This window comes from Populus alba, chromosome 19, assembly GCF_005239225.2.
Source record: "Populus alba chromosome 19, ASM523922v2, whole genome shotgun sequence".
Taxonomy (NCBI): Eukaryota; Viridiplantae; Streptophyta; class Magnoliopsida; order Malpighiales; family Salicaceae; genus Populus; species Populus alba.
This window is the reverse complement of record NC_133302.1, coordinates 14,323,387-14,338,884: the sequence shown is the minus strand read 5'-3', so window position 1 is coordinate 14,338,884 and position 15,498 is coordinate 14,323,387. Positions and strand designations below refer to the sequence as shown.

General features: G+C 34.3%; 2 protein-coding genes across 4 annotated transcripts; both read left to right on the top strand.

The window, feature by feature from the left end:
• Positions 1–220: 220 nt before the first annotated feature.
• On the top strand, positions 221–6,169 carry LOC118028872 (tRNA (cytidine(32)/guanosine(34)-2'-O)-methyltransferase). Its single transcript, XM_035032607.2, has 11 exons — positions 221–374; positions 471–564; positions 652–701; positions 922–971; positions 1,684–1,792; positions 2,375–2,435; positions 2,558–2,610; positions 3,736–3,828; positions 4,320–4,383; positions 4,840–4,947; positions 5,541–6,169. Exons 1-11 carry the CDS (start codon positions 348–350, stop codon positions 5,780–5,782), a joined length of 951 nt encoding a protein of 316 aa, XP_034888498.1. The 5' UTR covers positions 221–347; the 3' UTR covers positions 5,783–6,169.
• A 1,913-nt stretch (positions 6,170–8,082) lies between these two features.
• On the top strand, positions 8,083–13,742 carry LOC118028890 (mini-chromosome maintenance complex-binding protein). Of its 3 annotated transcripts, none has more exons than XR_004684106.2 (15): positions 8,083–8,462; positions 8,583–8,696; positions 8,799–8,909; positions 9,101–9,232; positions 9,594–9,638; positions 10,290–10,400; positions 10,492–10,650; positions 10,971–11,045; positions 11,204–11,317; positions 11,464–11,666; positions 11,782–11,917; positions 12,149–12,376; positions 12,807–12,874; positions 12,972–13,140; positions 13,223–13,742. XR_004684106.2 is itself a non-coding variant. In XM_035032637.2 (15 exons), the coding sequence occupies exons 1-14, from the start codon at positions 8,295–8,297 to the stop codon at positions 13,084–13,086; spliced, it is 1,779 nt and encodes a 592-aa protein (XP_034888528.1). In that variant the 5' UTR covers positions 8,083–8,294; the 3' UTR covers positions 13,087–13,117; positions 13,223–13,737. The 3 variants fall into 3 exon arrangements, 2 of the variants coding, with proteins under 2 accessions (XP_034888528.1, XP_034888527.1); XM_035032637.2 differs by having other exon boundaries at positions 12,972–13,117; positions 13,223–13,737; XM_035032636.2 differs by having other exon boundaries at positions 12,972–13,734.
• Positions 13,743–15,498: the final 1,756 nt, after the last annotated feature.

Sequence of the window (15,498 nt, the reverse complement as noted above, 5' to 3'; positions counted from 1 at the left end):
TATATCAAAACAATTTTAAAAAATATAAAAAAAAAAATATTAGAACACAATGCCACAAATGAGATAAAAGGAATTTTTGGCACTTGATGTCCATAAATACATGGACTTGTTTGTGACAAGAATAATAAATTAAGGGGTGTTCTGTCTATCAGAAATTGCAAACGATGAGGAATTACTTAGGTCATCAACGATGACAATACTTAATAAGTAATAAAAAAAATATTAGTGCCCCGCCTGACCCGATTCACCCCAACCAGAAGTGGAGGCTCCGCCAAAAACCATCTCTGCTGGTCGCCACCGTTTCCCCTTTTTTAGTGGTCTGTCTACAGAGATTGAATTGTGAGATTATGGGGAAAGCTTCAAGGGATAAAAGGGTATGGTATACTTGAGTTTGGTTACAAGTTGATTTTGTCTTGCTAGTTATATACATTTGTCATTGGAGAAAACTAACAAGAAAATAAAATTTGTAGGATATATACTATAGAAAAGCAAAAGAAGAAGGTTGGCGTGCTCGAAGTGCCTTTAAGCTCATTCAGATAGATGAGGAATTCAATATTTTTGAAGGTGTGCTCATTGTTTTTTCAATACTTGTTTACGGGAAACAGTTTTAAGCCATTTTTTTTATTTTGTTGGTTCTTTTTTTGTTTGTAGGAGTGAAGCGTGTGGTGGATTTATGTGCTGCACCTGGTAGCTGGAGTCAGGTATTTATATTTGATTTGAATAATAGTTATGATAATACCATTAACCTTCTGGTTGTGCGCTAAAATCTACTTAATTTTAGGTGCTAAAGATGTTCATCATTAGCATGTTAGGGCTGTTTGCTGTTGATATGCCTTAACAGCAGGCCTTGCATTTACCTTATATGCTGTTCTTCTTTGAATTTCCTGGCTAGCTTGTGATGTACACACTCCCCTTCTGCAGGTTTTGAGCCGTAAACTATATTTACCAGCAAAACTTTCACCTGATTCAAGGTACGTGATCTTTTAATTTATGTGTTTTCTTGCATTCATTATTATTTAATCTTTTTTTATTTAGTTAAAATTAAAATTATAGCAGTAAGTTGTCTTTTTTTATAAGAACTTCATTTTCCCATATATGCATTAACATGATGGTAGCTTTCGTGTACTAAAGATTCTATTAAGTTCTTATTATATGTGGATGGAAGTAATGATCCTACTGGGGCCAGAGGTTCATTATGTGTGTCGCCTTCAATCTGTTTTGATTCAGTATGGCATGTAAAACCCACTTCCAATTGGATGTGTTACAACTGTATTGTAGTTTTGATTACCGTATGTTTTTTCTTTGATAACTTGTCTAGATACAACTACTGAGGCATGTTTCTTAAGTTACAGAGTACTGACTTTGACTTCCATTTATTCCCTGCTCACGAATGCTTGTGATGGAATATGCTCAGCAGACACCCTCCATTGGAAAAACCTTGTTAGAAACAAAAAAGTTGTTTGTGGCTTTTATATACTTTGAAGTTTTATTCATTCTAAGCCTGTATTCTTGGGTTATTAACGTCTCTTGTGTGCACAATCTCATCATATATAATAAATATTGAAGCAGAAATAATTCTTGTTAAAAGAAAGAAATAAAGAAACGGAAATCAAAATTGAAATTAATTCTTCCTGCTTTCTGCATTCTTATTGAAACAATAACTTTCTGCATCATGATTCGCAGGGATAATGATCTTCCTCTTATTGTGGCCATTGATTTGCAACCTATGGCTCCCATTGAAGGTGTTATCCAAGTGCAGGGTGATATTACCAATGCCCGAACTGCTGAAGTGGTGAGGATGGTTTTTAACCTCAAATTCTCCATCATGTTTATCTTATGTGGTAGAGTGATGGTGTTCATGGCTTCCTCAGAATAATTCATTCTCATTATAAAGAAAAGCATGTCCAGAAGTTTTTTTTTCTAATTAAGCATTAGAAATTATCTTGGAATTCGTATTTCTGATTGTTAGCAAAAGTTGGTGGCAAACTCCATTTACTAATCTTGTAATTAGCATGTGGAGCTACTACCATGTTTCTCCATTGAAGAGAATTTTCTGAATGAATGCTTAGATGGGCATTGTAAATGCTAAAAGAAGTTGGGCGTATCCACTACAAATGGAGTAGAATGGCCATTCTTTTCATATTTGTTTTGCAAGCCATCCTTAAGTAGATGGATCCATACATTTCTTTTCAACTTCCATCTATTGTTTTGGTCCCCTTCAGGTGAGTGCAGGAATGCTTGTGCATGTAAATGTGCGTGTACATATAACCATGGATGTGTCTGGCTTTCTATGCACATCACTGTACCTAGTGTTTATTTTTGTTTCACACTAGATAGCTAATTCTTCAAAGGATCTTTACTGACTCTTTTACAGGTCATTAGACATTTTGATGGCAGCAAGGCTGACTTGGTTGTGTGTGATGGTGCCCCTGATGGTAAATAACCTTCTGGCCCTGCACTAACTTTGTATTGTATTATAATCCCCTTAGTTGCTAAATTATTGGTGATAAGCTTCTTACAGTTTTTCAAATTAGTTTTATTTTGTGCTAATTTGTAGTTACCGGACTCCATGACATGGATGAATTTGTTCAGTCTCAACTCATACTAGCGGTAAGAGCTGTTCTTGTTATGCTCATTTGTAGTTATTAAGGATGTCAAGAACCCTACAAAATCAAACCTTGATATACATATGATCTTTTACAGTAAAGTGGCAACCCTTTATAAATATTCCAAATCATTTTGGGAAATCTCATATCTTTTAGTCCATATCTGATTTTAGTGTCAAGTACTAGATCTTTTACATGAACTAACTTGTATAAATTGGCCATTTGTTTTTGGGATCTGAATATATTAGTGAGCCATCTTAACCATACTTGATTCAAGAGGTGATTTCACTCAACTCTTGAAAGTCATGAGAAATCAGATGACAAGGAGCTAAAAGTTGGAAACTGTGAATCAATTACGGTTTTTCTTGATTTGGAACTGTACTTGATTTGGCATGCAATTAAGCAAAAACATGATAAAGCTTAATCATGAAGATATGTCGGTGTTCATAAAGCATGACATGGCTAGCATGGTGTCTTTTAAATTTACTTTGAAAGAATGTGCTTTATAATGATTGAACACTCAAAAGCATTGGCCTAATGTCAGGCCAGTCAGCTTTGGTTTAAGAAATGTTATCTGGTTTTGTAATTTTTCATTTCACAAGTATCCTAAACCTTTTTTTCCTTGTACTGACACTGAAAGCCTATATATTATTTGAACCTTAACCAGTCTGAACAGAACTTAGGACTATATTTTGTTTGATTCAGTTTTTCTTGATAGTTGCTACTAAGGGAACCCTCTGAGTTCTTAATTATCATAGAAATCAGTCAAAACCCAACCAAGTTGCACCTCTGCAATTAAAATCCTCTTTGCTTTCTTCAGCTACTGTGGAGAAAATAATGGAAAATTAAACTGTCTTGACTTGGCAGGTGCTTACAATCGTAGGACAATAGAGTTCATTCAAGTGTTTCAAATCCTCATCATAACAGTTATTCTAACTCAGCTACTATCATTCATCTGCTTTTTTATCTCATTCTTTTGCTAATGTTTGGTCTGTTTGCACTGTCACTATTCCTGCATGTGAAACCAGGTCCTTTACGTGATTGCTTGCTGGCTTTTGCATCTGTAGATGTTTCTGAATATTGGTGAAGTTTGTATTAGAATGATTGTGGCTGGATTACCTTTCTGCAGGGTTTAACAATTGTCACACATGTACTCAAAGAAGGTGGAAAATTTATTGCGAAGATATTTCGTGGAAAAGATACAAGTCTTCTGTATTGCCAGGTGAATAAAATGCTGTTCTTAAATGTACCAAATTTTTAAGAATAAGCTCATGAGATCTGATAAAGTTACAAAAAAATGAACCCTCAACACTCAAGTTGAAAGTTTGGTTCTGCTAGTACTTTTATTTCCTCATACTGTACTGAAATTCTCATTATGTGAGAATAAGGTTGCAGTTGACAAGATGAGTTTTCCATTAAGATAGAAAAACATTGCTTGATTTTAGATGATAAATAAACAAAAGCAATGATGGTAGACCCGTCAAACCAAACCTAGAACTAAGTCTCCTGGATTAATTTGAGATAAAATGCAAGTAGGCTCTTTAAAATCGGGTCACATATCCCCTGAGTCAAAATAAAGTGCTTGTAGTCGTATAAAGATGGAGACATTTTTCACTTTATTCATTTGGTTTATATGCTTGTTCCTTATAAATGTCCAAGAATGTAGTTATTGTTTGCTTACTTGGAATTTTTGTATTTTCTTCCCTGTTTCAGCTCAAATTATTTTTTCCTGTGGTGACTTTTGCCAAGCCAAAAAGTAGCCGCAATTCCAGCATAGGTAAGTACCTTTGTTGACTGTTGTGCCACTCGCTAGTTTGTTTTTTTCTGTATCTTTTAAATGTCTTAGCTGAAGTAATTCAAGAGCATATCTTGTCAGAATATCAATTTTACCACACCCAGTACCGTAAAAAATCCATTTCCTGGCATTGATCAGTACTGTAACTCTAATAACCGAGGAATTCCTGCTACTGTTAGAGTGGATTTTCTTTCTTAGGGAGAAAAAAACAGATAAAACATAAACAAAATGTGCTGAGAATGCCTTAATGGAATAGCAACCCCACCCAAGTGGAACATCAACCTCATCTGGGTAGAGGTGAATCCTGCCACAGATTTGACCCATGATGGGCATGAAAACCAGTGGATGATCCCAAGTGCCATCCACCAGGCTGCATGACTAGTTTATGCATTATACCTTAAGATAGTATTAAATTGTTTCCCTTCCCTTTCCTTGCAGAGGCATTTGCAGTTTGTGAGAATTACTCTCCTCCTGAGGGATTTGATCCGAAACACTTGCATCGCCTTTTGGAAAAGGTGGGAAGCCCCTCTGGTGCAGATGACCTAGGTAATGTAATATTTTTTGTTTTTCAGATACATGTGTGTCTGTATGTTTAGATTCTGTTATTGACATGCTAGAGTGCATTATTTGGCACAGGTTTTGGTGCATCAACTCCTGGCACGTCATTTTACATTTTTTTTCCCACTAAAGAATCATCTCTCTGTTGATCACTCTTTAACTTTTGAGATTGATAACCAACCACAATCCCCCAGCCTTGTACATATATTGTTTTTTTGTTTCCTTCTGCAATGACACAAGCTGCACACAACTATTGAAATCAAAACTTGTTCGTGTCATTGTAAGTCTTCTTGACCATATACTAGATGATTAGCCAACCAAAATTTTTAGATCAGGCGTTGACATTTAATTGCAATCGTTGAGGGCAGTAGATTATGGGGGCAGAGAATGAACGAAAAATTATTCATATAATGGCTTTGCATGAAACCAGTTTGGTATCTGATCATATGATAATATTTAATAGAATGGCTGTTGTGTTGCTTAATGGAAGTTTCAAAATTGTGGCAGTGGGACTTGTGCGAAGATATCTTGTTTACATGGTGTTATTTCTTCACTCGTATTTTGTTTTTTTGAGATGACAGATTGCAGTAGCGGGTGGTTAGAAGGGGCAAGTAAGGTGTATATTCCATTTCTAGCTTGCGGGGACCTTAGTGGGTATGACTCTGACCGATCATATCCACTACCAAAAGATGCCGATGGCACTTATCAGAGCTTGGATCCTGTACAACCCCCAATCGCCCCTCCTTATAAAAGAGCCCTTGAAATGAAGAAAGCTTCTAGTCATGGTGTAAAAGAGCTTGAAAAGCTCTCTTTGGATTCTTGATTGTGCGAAGCTTTTTCCTTTTTTTCCACAAACTAGGAATGGTTAGCTTTGTTATACGGACCTGTCACTAGATGGCATAATTGCAATCACTTGTCTTCGACATTCTGGTCAATTTTTCTTTCAAATTGTTAGCCCATCTTGGCTTACATGTATGTATACATCTTTATCTGGAGAATGCATACGAGCCAGCGTCAAGAACAATGATGGTTTTTGAAGACCTTGTTTGGCTGTGGAGCCATTGCTGCTAGCTTGCTGATGGAAATCTGTCGTGTGATCTAGTATTCGAGTAGCGCACATTGTAAGGAGAGTTTACTGGTCGAGCAGGCCTTTATTGTAGGGGCTTTTTTTATCGGCAAGCAATGCACTTTGGAACTGAATTGTTTATTATTTAACTATGTTTTATAGCATTCGTTTAACCTTGGTTAAACTACCAAACCCTATATTCAAGTCATAAGACTGAATAACCTCACATAAAGCAAACTAAAATAAATTATAAAATTTAATTCTCAATAACCTCACATAAAGCAAACTAAAATAAATTATAAAATTTAATTCTCAATCAACCCAAGTGATGAATGATGAAATTGAAGGGGAAAAATAATCACAAAAAAGAATTAAAAAATATCATGAGTCAACTAGGTTAACCATCATAACTCATGACTTAGGTCAAGAGATTGAAAAAAAGACAACGATGAAATTGAAAAAAAAAAATTAAAAAAAGAATAAAAAAATATTCAAGTCAGTTTGGTTTAACCTGCTAAACCCTTGATTTGGATCATGAAATTGAAATAGCCTTATAAAAACAAACTAAAATAAATTACGAAACTTAATATTCTTAATCAACCCGAATGATGAAAGATGAAATTAAAAAAAATAACAATTACAAAATAGGATAAAAAAATACTTTAGTCAACGGGGTTAATCAGTAAAATTCATGACTTGGATTGTGAGATTAAGATAACGTTGTAGAAAGCAAACAAAAAAAATTATGAAGTTTATTTTACATTATGTTATATTTAGGGGTGAGCAAAAAAATAAAAAAACTGATTAAACCGAGAAAACCAGAAAATAAATAATAAAAAAAACTGAACCGTGAAAAAAACCGATTAGACTTTTTAAAAAACCAACCGGTTTGGTTTTATAAGCCTAAAACCCAAAAAACTAAATCGAACCTGAACCGAAAAAATCCCAAAAAATACTTGAAAAAAACGAGTCAAATCAGGAAAATATGCCAAATCAGAACCGGTTTTTGCTCTAAAGTAAACTGAATAGAACCAAACTAAAACTAGTTGGTTTGAACCGATTTGGTTTTTTTTTTAAAAAAACTAATTTTATTTTTTTAAATAAAAACCGAATTAAATTAAAAATAATAACCCCTAATTATATTATTAGTTGTCTTCTGCTGCCGGTTATTGGACATCTCTTTTTCATGAGGTACATCCTCATCTCATATGACACAAGTACTTTATGTTTTGGTATCTCTTTCAAACATAGTTATTCTAGCACACAACTTGTTGACAAAAACACAAACAAAAAAACAATAATATAAAAAGCTAAAATTAAAGCAGAATAGAATTGTCATACACAACTTTAACTTATAATTTTTTTTGTGAGAATATAAATTTGATATATTCTATCCAAATACAAGCTAAATATCTTTATTTATATTAATACTAGGTGTTATGAAATTATTTTAGAGATTTTTAAACTAAAAAGAAAAAAATAAAAATAAAATTACTAATATGAAAAAGATAGACAGCTGCCCTTGATGATGATTATTGGTTGTTAGCAGCAGATCAGAAGTTGTCTTGATTGCCTATATATAGTTTGGGTTTGGTGGAGTGTTCTCACGTCAAAGAATGACACAACATTATGAAACTTTAATAAGACTACTCCTCTAGTCCTTTAATTTTGACTTTTTAGGATCAGTCAAAAATCACTTTGAAGTGTATGATCCAATGTACTATTTTTTATTTTTTTTTATATAAAAAAAATCCCTACCCAGAAACCCACAAAACCCTCTTAATTCCTTTACAAATTAACCTCCAAAAAAAAAAAAAAAATTCAAGATTCTGCCTCTCTAATTTTGTCCAAGGCCTAATCCGCGTGTATGCCTAAACATTCTTTTTTTTAAAAAAAAAGAATTTTAGTCTAATCTAATTACCTAGTTAATAAAAATTAAATATCATTGTAATTTTTTTCACAAGACATCATAGTTAATAATATATATGTTTAAATATAAATATAAAGGTGAAAATAGTGGGCTCGAGATTGCTTTCCCTAGCGAAGACAAAATTAAACTAAAAAAAAAAAAAAAAAAAACAAAGAAAGGAAAGAAGAAAGCGCGGGGGGGAGCTAGGGCTAGCGTGTCTGTAGTCCTAACATAATGGCGGGAAAAAACCCACCCCTAAAGAATTGGCGGGAAAATCTCGTTATTATCATCATTTAGCGCGCGAAGCCAGTATCACACTCCACAGATCTGAAACTAAAAACACAAAATTCAGATCAGAAAATGGTGGGACCGATGTACGATTTCGTCGCAAACCCTCTCGGAGCCGTCCGATTAACATTTGACAAGACAATCGGGTCCGGATCAGACCCGTCCTCCTTCGATGGCAAAGATTGGGGCGCCGTCGACCTCTTCCGCCACTTCCTCTTCGACCAAGCCCGCCTCTCCCAGGTAAATAAACACAACCATAACTTTTCAAATCCCTAAAATTCGAGTTTAAATTATAATTACGTTGTTGGTAATTAAATGTTTAATTAATACGTGTTAACCAGTAGTAATTCGATAATGTAGGTTCCAATTCTTAATGGTGCAACAATAAATTGGATTAAACCGAACACTCTAGTTCGGTTTCGGGGAATGATACAAGACATGATGGGAAATGAATTATATGTTGGTGCTTATAAGGTATAAATTGTTTTCTTTTTAATCTCTACGATGTGATCATGTTGTGCTGTATTTTTTTGAAATTGGTGAAGTAGTTTGTGTTTGTGCGTCGTGTTTTTGAAGGATGGTTCAGTTTGGAGGACTAACAAATTCATGGATATCTCTCAATGCCCCGTGGAACTTAACTCGCCTGATATGCGTCTCTGGGAGCGTCGTTTATTGTACTGTGTTCCGGTAAGTTTCCTACACATCATTTTCCCTGCATTTTCTGTCCCGAGCTTCATTTTGTTAGAGTAGCACATGGATGTGTTGATTAGTTATATACATATATTTTTAATGAGAACTCAACAGTGCTTCTGCGTGGAATTGTAAGCTTACTTGATGATTGGACTGTTCTGAGGTCTTCTTTTGCTGGCTTTCTTTAGGTTCCGGGATTAAATTCGTGGGCTGAATCTACTTCTGAGGGAGCGGTAAATATGTGCATGGATTCGACTTCTGAACAAAGAGATAAGCGTAGGAGAATGGACATTGAAGCTGTGGATCACAATGATTTTCCGGTAATTCCTATCTCTAATTCATGTCCTCTTTTTTTACTTAGACAAAGTTTTGTCCAAGTGGTAGAAAATCTGACAATTGGTATTTAGTGAAAGGTAGTTTCGATAGTTTCCAGTTTGTTCATCTACTTCCATTAACTTTACACCAGTTTGTTCAATGTAGATTATTTTCATCTCAGCTGTAGCATTCTTATTATGATGATTAACTCTACCATTGACGCTGGATTAGATTTTTGAGCCACAATGTGATAGTCACTACTTGATTGATCGTAGTAGTCCTTTGTGTAAGAATTCTGAAAGTGAAACCTGTGTTTTGAAGGTGTGTCCTTATTATGTTATCTTGAACATCCTTGTTGAATGACAGGTCTCAGGTGATGAATCTGAAGATTCTCCTAGTGCGAAAAGGATGGTTAGTGTAACACTCTCTGCCTCTTTGTTTTATCTTTGTAGATAAGAAATATGATTGTTTGCATTTCATGAGTGAGAAAGGAAAAACGATGATTTTGAATTCAATGTTTAATAAAATCTAATTTAGTTTGTTTTAGTTTCAAATTTTAGTGCAACAAAACAGACTTTGAGAATTATATGCTTGCTCAGAAAAAAATGTATTCTATATTGATTTGAATTTATTGAGTTTTAGAGTGTGGCTTGTTCATCTGATTTTGTTCGCCATCATTCTCTCCAAAGCATTATGCTGTTACGTCATAGTTTGCCCATTGCTTTGCATCAGTGTCAAATGAACACGGTAATCAATTAATTACTGGCAAATATTAAATTTTGATGAGATCTAAAGCCTTGTGTTCTGAAGGATAAAATGCAAAAAAATAAGCATGAGTTTTTCTCTAGATTTTCAGTGTGGGGCCTCCCAGGCTTAACAAGATTCTAAACTCAGTTTTCTGTAATTCAGTAGATTATAGTCTTGCATTTACAATCTGTTGAGTTTGTTTGCAAAAGATCACTCTTTCTGAGGGATAGATCCAAATCATTAAATAATACGCACTTTGCTATGTACTACTGAATTCAGAGTTAAGAGTTGCTGACATTTTTTTCCCTTTGCTAGAGAGAGGATCCTTCATCTTCACAGTACCTGGGTCCTAAAAATGAAGGGCCTTGTTCAAGCCATGTTATTCTCCCAGACGTTGATAGAGATTCTCTTCCTTGTCTAGTAAAGGTATAGTTGCCATATTATTTTCAAACTATGGTGTATCTATAAAGTATGATGAAAGGTGCTATGTTTTTATTTTTCATTTTTTTGTGTGCAGATATATGATTCTCCAGAGTCTGAGTTGAAGCTAAATGATGTTTTTGAATTTGTCGGGGTCCTCACTTTTGATTCTGAGCTTCCATCAGAGAAGGTTGATCAGGATGAGTTCTCTAATGGTCTTTGTGATGACGTGTCTGTCAATTTGCCACCAAACAAGGTATTGACTCCTGTTGATCTGACTAGCTTGCTTTTCTGTATCTACCAACATTCTAATACTAGCAGACATTAGAATTTGATGATGCTGCAATAAATTCTCATTAACAAACTGATGTTTTTTTTATCCAATCTCATAGAATAGTTATTGATTCTGACTACTTCACATGTTACAGACACTTCCATGAGATACCATGTGTGGTGCTTAAGTAATTTATCATTTTGTTGCCAAATTTCTTGTCGAAACTGTTCTATTTGTTGTCTCGACATGATGTCTGATTTGCAACATGTAGTTACATTAGTTCCCTTCTTTTTTTGGTGCAGGTGCCACGCCTCCATTGTGTTATTCATAGGAAACTCACAGCCTATGACTTTCTGCAGAACTCCCCTCCGACAGAGGTGATTTATATAGAACTTGCTCCCATTTGATTGATTGATATAATTGTCTATATGCTTTTTTTCTGTTGTACTTAATGGGATTCTTGTGTATTTCTAATCATACTATATCATACCTATTGTAGACATGTTCTGAACCATGCTTGTCTTTGATCCTACAGCCAAAACCCCATTTAGTCAAAGAGGCAAGGGAAGCACTGTTGAGGCATCTCACATCTATTCTTGGCAATGATGGGGTAGCAGCTCATTTCATGTTGTTGCATCTTCTGTCTAGGGTAAATGATTTTCTTTCATTCTCACGGTTTCAGTTATAGTTCATCCATGACTCTACTTCTTTAGTGTATTCCATATCTTTTGTGGACCTATTCTCTTCCCACATCTGGTAATTCTGGCCTGTAAAGTAATAAGTTTTCTTAAGCAGGTACATGCCAGAGCAGATAATGTTGCTGTTGGGAAGCTTTCTTTGAACCTTACTTGTATTAGCAAAGAGACCGCATCTGTATTTGGCACTAAACTAAGTATTGTCATCAAGAATCTTCTTCCCTTCACAAAATGCATACCCCTGACCGTGGAATATCTCAACTCGGCTTCTCTTGCTCCCAAAAAGGATTATCAAATAAATAGGTAGTGAATTTGTAAATTTTGCTACTGCAAATCAGTTGTCCTTTCTGTAGCATGTTATATTGGAACCACCAATGTCTGGATAGTGCTTGACAGTCTAACTTGCTTGATGTTTCAGGCTGATACCTGGAGTTCTACAGCTAGCTGAGGGCTCACACTTAATTTTTGATGAGACATGTTTGGAAACAGGAACCCTCAATTCTGCTGGGGTTGAGAACGCAAGGTTGCTAAAAGCCCTGACAGAGTTGCAAAAGGTGATGCTCATTCGTGAAGTGTCCTCTTTAGTAGATAGTTAATTGGATTGGAATGTTCTGTTTGATCATTTGTGCCCTTCTCCTAGGAGGGTGACTTCCTGTTGTAGTCATTTCTTTGAATTAAAAAGGCCTACACTTAATATTATAGTTTGACACAGGTCTAGTCTCGAATCACTTGCTCGTCATTGGGAGTAATGAGGTTACTCACTATCAAGAAATTGTTTGTCTCAGGTTGAGTATGATTTTAAGTATTACAAGATGGAGATGATGGCTGATGTCCAAATGCTAATATTGTCAGAAGGGAAATCAAACATCATGCCAGCTGATATAATTATGCCATTCCAGCCTTCTTCGGCAGGTCCCTCAGATGTTGTGCCTACAGAAGTCCTGGAAGCTTGGAGATGGTACTTGGCTACTGTTAGATCCATGCCTCATTTGATCTCTCCAGAAATGCAGAAGGTATGTGCTAGATTCATTTTGTAACTTGCATTGCTAGCATGATGGTGCTAGTTTTTGCCTACACTTGGTGCTTCCTATTTCAAGGGCATGCTTTACGTTTTCTTCCAGTTTATATTTTAACAGAAATAACTTGATACACTAGGTTCAGATAGGACTTAGTGGTTAGCGTAGAAGTTATGCAAACATATACCAAATGCCACACCGCTGTCCCATACCCAGAAAACCTGCAATTATTTCAAGGCCTTGTTGATTGTCTTCTCTTGTACCTGGTTTCCTGGTACTAGCCTATACCTGGTTATCTAGGTATTATCTTACGGGCCTTGTCAAATGTGAAAAAAAGAAGAAGCATAGAAAGCAGAACAGAGTTGAAAAGAATATAAGAGGACGAGCATCATCGTTCAGCATTGACACTATTGCTATTGGTTCACAGGTGGTAGAAAATGACTTGGTTACTGCTAGGCAAGCGGATCGAAGCTTAGGCAGCCAAGACTTCAGCAGGTCATGAGCTCTAGAGTTGTCCTTTTGCATGATATTATTAGCTCTCCGCATCCTTATCCTGGTTTTGTTAAACCTGTAGTCTTTCTTCTCCTTGCAGATGGCTGACAATGGGACGCCTCATTTCTGCCAGTTTCGGCGAGACCTCACTCTCATTGGAGCACTGGCAAATGGTAAAGGAGCTGGAGAGGCTAAGGATGGATAGACTCAAGTGAAATATGCCTGTTGATGCCGGCACTCAAACAAGTAAAACTAAAGGCATTCTATTTGTAAATACTTCGCCTGCTTGTGGTTGCAAAACAATGACGTCACAGGATATCACCCAATTTTAACCTGACCCTCCTCTTGCAGAGCTTGGATTATCGGGCGTTTCCTTGATTGCATAAAAGAGGAATCCGGCACTGCATTGGGAGTTCCTTGTATTTTATTGGAGGTATTTATCAACTTAGGAATAACGAAAGGGTGTTATTTGGATGTCTCACGTTATTTGATTGTAGAGAATTTATGTAGACCATTTTTCACGAACGTAACAATTGGAAAGGTGAAGTTTCCCAGAAATTTCAAGGCATTACAAAGCTAAAACTTTGTTTATTTCTTCTTTCTCTATAACAAAATATTTTAGTTGTGTTGGAATATATTACAAAACTTTGATAAAAAAGAAGCTAGTAATTAGTTCATTATTCAGCTTGGTGGGAATCTTAGGTAATTTTGTTGCCTTGGACATTTTCATTATATTGCCGAAGTATTTTTTTCATTATATGCAACCACTAAATGTAATATACGTTGGCAAGACCAGGCCACATCATGATGAATTTCTTTTATAATTCAAGGTTCACATGGTCATCCAATGTGATATTATTATCTTCTTTTAATGGAATTTCTTCTTGGTATGATCCAAGATATTCTCCAGTCCCATTTGCAAGTGCATCCATGATCATATTTTATTTTTGTGTTGATTTGAATGCTAAAAGGTATATCAATATTTCTTTATTTATTCTAAATAAAAGAATACATATGCATTGCTTATACAAAAAATAAACAATCACATATTATTTGATTAAAAATACTAGTTATTTATTTTATAAATCAGTAAGCAAAGATGAAATTAACTAATTATCAATAAAATCAATTATCAATCAATAAAGATAGCCAAGATTGCTCCTTAATCATCGACCAAGAAAAAAAAATATCAAGTCCTATAAAAAAGGAGCCATTAACAAGATAATTAGTGGATATTATAGATTGATACAAATATATACCACTAATAGAAGGATGTGTGAGTATAAAAAGCATAAATTATATTATGATGATGATTATATAGTTCTTATCTACTATAAATAATTTGTATAGAATTAATATTTTTTATTTTTTTTGTGAAATTTTATTTCTAAAACAATATAAATAGGCCATCCAACAACTTAGAATGATGAATGATGGCAAATCCCATATATATAACTTATTCTACAATTAATTCATAGCTTGCTTCCATTTATTGTTTTGTTTCTTTTACTGTAATTTACAACTTTTTTCTCTTTTTATTTCTTTTTAGTTTTTTCTTTTGGCATTATCCTTTTTTTTATTTTTATTCTAAACTTATCAGACTCAAGTTTAGAATTTCATATCATGTTTAATTATTCAAAATTAAATTTTTAATTGTAATTTCTCATTGTTCAAATAAAAATATGACAACAAAAAATATATTGATCGATGAGCAAATAATTTATAAATAGTGGAGGATGTTTCATTATCAAGATTATTTTATCATATCAACAAAATTGAAATGAGTTTAAGCATAATTCAATTATCCAAAGCCCATCATCATTAAAAATGAAATATTAGGGTTTTTTTTTTTTTTTTTTTTTTAAGGATCAATCTTCAAGTCATTTTATTTCATAATAAGTTAGATAACTTGTCATAAAGACATGATTTTGAAAATTGTTCTTCAAGTCAAACAAATATGAAAATAACTTACTTTTGTTAAGATATTTTATTGTGTATTTAATCTTTACTTTGGTACAATCAATCTATTACCTTAGAATTTTTGCAAGACTAGTTTTAGATGTTCTAGTTGCATTTAAAACTAGGTGGTGATTTCTTTATTCCTCTCAACCCTTTTAGTTCACTTACATATCCCCTGTGATAGGAAAAAAATTGAAAAATATTGAACGACCTACCTACACACCATATAAATACATCACAAAAACTCATATAACCACACAGACATATCAAAAACCTAGGCTAAAAAAATATTAGAAATAAAGAGAATAATAATAGGATATGGTATCATTGACCATGTTATGCACCGACCAATCATGATCATCCTTTTAAGATGATCTTGTTGCCACTAGAACAAAATAATCTAACCACCAGAACATTTTCATTCACCACAAGTATTTCTTAGATGCTCTCTTCAACATGTCTCACTCACCCTTTTCTACTTTCAGCCTTTTTGTTTTTTATGCAAATATGTCTATAGATTTGTAGTTTTTCTAGCTATTATGTCCCTGATCTTTCAATTTTAACATATATACCGTCGAATATTATTCTTTCTAGTTTAATTATCACCCTATATTTGATATGTTTCACAATGATTTGTTAATTTTTTTTTAAATATATATAATTTGGTG

Excerpts from the sequence above, each read along its gene's own strand:
- LOC118028890 (XM_035032637.2), top strand. The coding sequence starts at position 8,295 with ATGGTGGGACCGATGTACGATTTCGTCGCAAACCCTCTCGGAGCCGTC. Across the intron at positions 11,046-11,203 it reads AGAACTCCCCTCCGACAGAG|CCAAAACCCCATTTAGTCAA; the intron begins GTGATTTATATA and ends TTGATCCTACAG. Across the intron at positions 12,377-12,806 it reads TCTCTCCAGAAATGCAGAAG|GTGGTAGAAAATGACTTGGT; the intron begins GTATGTGCTAGA and ends ATTGGTTCACAG.
- LOC118028872 (XM_035032607.2), top strand. The coding sequence starts at position 348 with ATGGGGAAAGCTTCAAGGGATAAAAGG. Across the intron at positions 4,384-4,839 it reads TAGCCGCAATTCCAGCATAG|AGGCATTTGCAGTTTGTGAG; the intron begins GTAAGTACCTTT and ends CTTTCCTTGCAG. Across the intron at positions 4,948-5,540 it reads CTCTGGTGCAGATGACCTAG|ATTGCAGTAGCGGGTGGTTA; the intron begins GTAATGTAATAT and ends TTGAGATGACAG.